This window comes from Procambarus clarkii, chromosome 36 (genome assembly GCF_040958095.1).
Source record: "Procambarus clarkii isolate CNS0578487 chromosome 36, FALCON_Pclarkii_2.0, whole genome shotgun sequence".
NCBI classification, from domain to species: Eukaryota; Metazoa; Arthropoda; class Malacostraca; order Decapoda; family Cambaridae; genus Procambarus; species Procambarus clarkii.
Window position 1 is genome coordinate 30614852 of NC_091185.1, and position 6494 is coordinate 30621345.

At 41.1% G+C, this 6494-nt stretch overlaps 1 protein-coding gene across 1 annotated transcript in view; it reads right to left on the reverse strand.

Annotated features, from left to right (window-relative positions):
• The window catches only part of Mcm2 (DNA replication licensing factor Mcm2), a 29609-nt gene extending 23799 nt beyond the window's left edge, over positions 1-5810 (reverse strand). The window contains exons 1-3 of the mRNA XM_045739257.2: positions 5683-5810; positions 4340-4575; positions 3182-3351 (exon numbers count right to left, since the gene is read on the reverse strand). Of these exons, the coding sequence (XP_045595213.2) occupies positions 3182-3351; positions 4340-4575; positions 5683-5688 (412 nt within the window). The 5' untranslated portion in view covers positions 5689-5810. The remainder of the gene's footprint in view (positions 1-3181; positions 3352-4339; positions 4576-5682) is intronic.
• Positions 5811-6494: the final 684 nt, after the last annotated feature.

Genomic DNA, 6494 nt, shown 5'->3' on the forward strand with positions numbered 1-6494 from the left:
TGGATAAGGGATTATCTACAAGGCAGAAAAGGTTAGGTGTATTACCAGGGATACATGTCTGAGGAACGGAGGTTTCAGTTAGGTACCCCACAAGGGGGAGTATTAAGTCCCACCTTATTCAATGTATTAATGAACAGGTTATGTTGAGATGATTTCGGGGCTTTTTACTGTCCCCGCGGCCCGGTCCTCGACCAGGCCTCCACCCCCAGGAAGCAGCCCGTGACAGCTGACTAACACCCAGGTACCTATTTACTGCTAGGTAACAGGGGCATAGGGTGAAAGAAACTCTGCCCATTGTTTCTCGCCGGCACCTGGGATCGAACCCAGGACCACAGGATCACAAGTCCCGCGTGCTGTCCGCTCGGCCGACCGGCTCCTACCGAACAGATTAGCATCAGAGATGTATCCTCCAGGGGTCACGACGATCATATATGCTGATGACATTCTTATACAAGGCACTGCCGGGAACAAAATTCAAACTGCTCTTAACATACTTGGTACAACCTGTCACAAGTTAGGCTTAGTTATAAATGCAGATAAAACCAAATACGAGTATAGGAAACGAAGAAATATAACACTTACTCTAAATGGTGTGGAACTGAGCCGTGTTCAGAAGTACAAGTATCTGGGCATGTATGTTGGATACACATGTGAGAGTAAAAATGCTGAAATAAATCATATCAGCACCTTATGTAAAGCCCATCTGCATCCTCTGAAAGCACTGGCTTTTTCTGGTAAAGGTGTTGGGGGTACCTATCTTGCAGATGTTATACATAAGTACTGTTCAGTCCCTGATAGACTACGCAGCACCCGTATTGTCTTACACAGGCCAAGGCAGAATTCAAAAAATAGAGCTGATACAGAACGAGGCTATGAGGATTATTCTTGGATGTCAAAGAAATGCAATGATTGAAATAATGAGAATGGAATTAAATTTACAGAGTGTGTGTGATAGAGTCCGTGACATTAACACTAGAGTATCTATTCGTTTCATGCGGAGAAAAGGAGGGGATAAGCTGTTTGAGAGTGTTCAGACCTGCTTGAGTGACGTACACACTTCCAGGAAACTGAGGGAGACACGCTACATGAGGGGATTAGCTCATGATCTCAGGGAATACGATGTACTTGACTGCTGTAAACCCTCTCGACAGTGTAATATGTCTGCTCCCTGGAAAGTACAGAAAATAGACGTCGAAATTGTACCCCTCAAGGTGAAAAAGATTCATCATGAACCGGGACAATTACGGTGTTTGTATGGAAGCATGATATCTCGGTTACCAAGAGGCAACAGTTTACATGTATATTGCGACGGGTCGGTGGCGGAGGATGGCAGGGCAGGGTGTGGTGTCCTAATAAGGGAATATACGGAGTTTGGGACTGTGGACAGGATAACTGAACTCCGGCTTAGTAATTATATATCATCCACACAAGCTGAACTGCAGGCCATTCTGGTGTGTTTGGAGGAAGTACGTCATGACGACAAAAATGTTTTTGTATTTGTCGATAGCCGAGGAGCACTGGAGTCCTTAAACAGTCGAAACCCAGTCTTCATATCTATAGTTGAGGACTGTAAGAGAAGAATAACTGAGATACAGCTGAAAGGTTGTAGTGTGAAATTCATGTGGATTCCATCTCATGTTGGAATAGTGCTCAACGAGGTGGCGGATGACTTGGCCAAACGTGCCACATCAAAACCACAAGTTGACATTGAATGTGAATTCACAATGAGACAAATAAGAAGCAAAATCAGAAATATTCAGGCACAGGCAGGAGTGGAGAGGAGAGAGATAACGTATGAGAGAAGTCAAACCATGCAACACTACATGTATGTGAGTCAAAACACCCATTTCACTTATGGTAAAAGGAGAAATGCTTGGAGTGACTCTGTGTACATGCGGCTCAGGCTTGGGTACAAATATTACTGGGAATATGGGATAGATGTTCATGATAATGACACGAGGTGTAAACTATGTGGTATGTTAAGGTCTCACACCCTGGCCCATTACCCATTATGTTCTTGATTGTCCGTTGATTAATGTATATAGAAACACTGAGATAAGGACTGTTCCTGAACAAATAGCCTGGATGTGTCACAACGGAAAGGTTGATGATATTCTTGAGAGATATAAGAATTTTGCACCAAGACTGTAATATTTTGTTGAATTATCTGCATGTCTCTTGCAAATTGTCTATACAGTATACCTAGGTCATAAAAGTATTTGTGTGTACGTCTGATAACATACTACTTGTGAAGGAGGAAATGTATATGTTTATCTCTCAGAATGTTTGGTAATATGTTTATTGTTTGTGATGTGTGTCTATGTATGTATTAACACGTTGTACTGAATGGGGTGAGAATAGCTTGAGCTACCTCATCCCTTTGTGTGTATTTTACCTCAATAAACTTATTTCAATTTCAACAAGGTGACCAATTATGATATTAGTTGCTCTACAGAGGTAAAATGACGAATTCTTGAGGTCCACTCCTGATTTACCATCCAGATCACCCATTAAAATTGTTCTATAACTCTTATACCAGCATCATCTTTTAGATTGACAAACAAGAATACTATATCTCATTCTCAGTTCTATTGCCACATGGTATACATGTGCAGTACAGGCAGTCACCACCTTTACTCTCCTGAATTTGAATTTCACACACATGCACCTTGAACTGCAAAAGACAAATTATTCACTGCCACATACAACTATTCATTACCAGGCATACTCAGTAGTTTCTTACACTCTTGTTAATTCTTATAATTTAATTCAATCTGCTCTTCAATCTTTACTCTTGTTTTGCTTCTCAAACCTTACACATCAAACTTCCCTTTATTAAAAATTGTGCTATATGTTCATTTATACCTTCCACATTCCACACAATATACCTCAAATTAAGTGCCAGTTTGAATATCGAGTACAGGGTATAATGAAATTTGCAAATAAAAAACTATATTCATTGCCACATAGCCCTTAATAAACTAAGCCTTACCATCTGGCATTATCCCTGAAAAAAAAAAATCCCTAAAGGAGAAATTTAGGTTTTGAATATCTTAACTTTTAAAGAAATAATATCTTGATACAATATTAATAAAAAAAACACCATCCCTCAAATTATGCTTCAGAATGAGTTCAGACTGAACTCGTATGCATGCAAATGCTCCCTTTAGATAAAACTCACCATATATCAACCCTCTTCGCATTCTTCCAGTGACACGCCCCTCATCACGATCTCTCTTCCTCATCTGTGCCTCTGCAGCTACACGATCACCTTCACTCAACATGGAGTACTCCGAATCATCGAGATTATCACGGTCGTACACGTCCAATTCGGGAATGTGGCGGTAGTCGCTGTAAAATGAAATTGCCTTTCCATATTGGTGGAGTTTAGGTGACTATATGGTGGGCGGGCAATACCCGCTACTACTCTACAAGACTCCTAGCACAAGTACAGAACAATAATTATCAAAAGAGGGCACCAAGCCAGGGAGATTATGTAGCATAGAGGTATCACTACCCTCAGCTTGTACGTTTGTGACTTCTTTGGGCATATTAGATATAGTTGATAATGCAGACTAGTGGGTTCTGTATATAACCTAATCAGAGAGCAGTCATTGCTAAAAAAAATGATACACCATTGAGGCATCCACTTTGAAATCGTACAGAAAATGTATTTTATTTTTGTCATTCCCATGGGAGAGAGAGAGAGAGCAATAATTTTGACTGGGTTAAAGCTCTGGACAGATGATCGACTGGGCACCGATCCTTACCCATTCGCCCAGCAAGAATTAGGGACCTGGTTGCAAACTGACTGAAGGGGTCATGTTCCAGGAAAACTAGCAAGGCAAGACTAATGATGAGCTACGGAAAGAGAAAACTCAAAGCTTGATAACTGGATTCAGAAGTAATTTGCTCATGTGCCAACCCGTAAAAAAAACAAAAGATAGGCAAGGGACGAAGAGAACTGCTTCTATAATAATCAAATGCACGTTACTAATTTGCTTTTAACAAAGATGTGGAAAAGTATATGATATATGTACTCTATATAAAAAAAAAAAAATGGTGACCAGACAAGGTTAGATACAAAGGTACAGGCAAATGAACTACATTATGTGATATCAAGACATTTTAACATGCACCCTTACAATGACCAACCCACACACCAGAAGATGAGGAGACGACATTTCGGTCCATCTTGGACCATTATCAAGTCGACAGTCGACTTGATAATGGTCCAGGACGGGCCGAAACGTCGTCGTTGTCTCATCTTTCGGTGTGTGGTTTGGTCATCATATCTTCAGCCACATTATTGTGAATCATCGTCTGCACGAACTCTTACGTTTCCATATTATCCCCAAATAGCTCTTCTCCGTCATCTTCTTCTACGGGCAAGTCATTCCCCAATAAGTCACTCTCGTCTTCAAAAGCTGGAAGGTCACGGCCCGGTGAGGAAGTAACGGGGTCAACATTTGAAGCCCTGGAGGATCTTCGACGCCGTCGACCCGACACGCTGGAGCGGCTGGGCGTGGTAGGCTCAGGAGAGCTCATAGCAGCTGATGGGGAGGTGGGTTGGTCCTGGAAATACAGCAGTACAATTAAAATACTTACTATCTCAAGAACACTGTCAATTACTTGGAATATTCTAGCTTCATACCTAGAATAGAGCTATGGTAAGGTTTAAATTCTGCTAAAATATAAGTTCATTAAAATTTTAACTTTTCACTGTGCTCTAGTTGATCAGAGTACTGTACCAATGTACAAGTACTGCCCAGTATGAAGCTGTAGCTCTAATAACCATGTTAAATACTAATATATCACTAAAGAAAGGAGTGCAATATATATACTGTATATAAACATGTTTGGTATTAAAGTTATTAACTTATTCACTAAAATACAATCTAATAATTACAGGGTTTGGAACAATTTTGGGTGAATGACAGGAGGAATGAGTGTTATTCCTCCAATCCTAGCAGTACTGTATCTTTAAAATATATTATGAATATATTTGTTTAGTCTTGGTACCAAATCAAAGACTTATCAGCCCAGCTGAACCCAACTTATCCCAAACTCCGACCCAAACCCGATACAGGTCACGTCGGACCCAAGACGGATTTTGAAGGCTAACAAACCTAACCATATAGCTAAAAGTGATGAAATACATGTTTTTATATAAGAAAATGCCCTTTGTTGAAATGCCTTTGTCAACTGGTTGCATAATTAAATGAACACTCGGTGTGTAAACTGTATTGTGTACAATAGGAGCCATATCCACACCTTAGGTGAGGTAGGGGCTTCTCTGGGATCAAATACATAGTATCTTAAACCAACACAAATTTATTGTTGATAATGAGCTACAATTTTGAAAGTCTTTTGAGTTGACAAAATCCAGTGGCAACAACTACAATATCCCAGATTTACTACGAGTAACAGACGCCTCAGTACTATACAACAAACTACGCTCCCACAATATAGATCTACGTCCATCACTAACTCTAAAATGGGTTTAGCTAAAGAATAAATTTATTAAATGCCCGCCGCCTCCACTTCCGGGAGCTGTGTTCTCTGTCTCTCTCCACGATCTGGCAGAATACATGACATCAACCACACCGTAAAGCACGACCTGACATCTCTATATAGTCAACACAGCAAGACAATGAGCCTCGAGCGAGGAATTTAACGTACAGACATGACAGCAGCAGCAGGGAGCAGCAGCAGGGAGCAACAGCAGCGTGTTGTTGTGGCTTGTGTTGATCTCGGAAAACGCGGGAAAATCTCCCGCCAATATACCCCCCCCCTAACCAATTATTAGGAAATGTATATGTTTATCTCTCAGAATGTTCGGTAATACGTTTATTGCTTGTGATGTGTGATTGAGTTTATTGAGGTAAAATACACACAAAGGTATGAGGAAGCTTAAACTATTCTCGCCCCGTTTAGAACAACGTGTTCATACATATATACACACACATCACAATTAATATACCATCACTTACGGGCTATTCATGCCCGTGCCACCTTTTGGGTGGGTTAATCTTCATCAATCAATCAATTAATATACTTTTTCCGCCAAACATAAGATGATTGGAGCAGACGATAGTGCACCAGCGCGGGCTATTTAAATAAGATGTTTACAAGGCAATCGAACAATCATCTTAAGGCCAAAGATTTCGTTCGAAAAAATGCTAATTACATGTAAAAATTCATATTTCCTTTCGCAATTAGATAGAAAGCGTTCACTGCCAGCACCGGTTTACTCTAAATAGCAACACTGCAAACCAAATGTGGACAGAGCCGGTCGGCCGTGCGGACAGCACACTGGACTTGTGATCCTGTGGTCCCGGGTTCGATTCCGGGCGCCGGCGAGAAACAATGGGCAGAGTTTCTTTCACCCTGTTACCTAGCAGTAAAATAGGTACCTGGGAGTTAGTCAGCTGTCACGGGCTACTTCCTGGGGGTGGAGGCCTGGTCGAGGACCGGGCCGCGGGAACACTAAA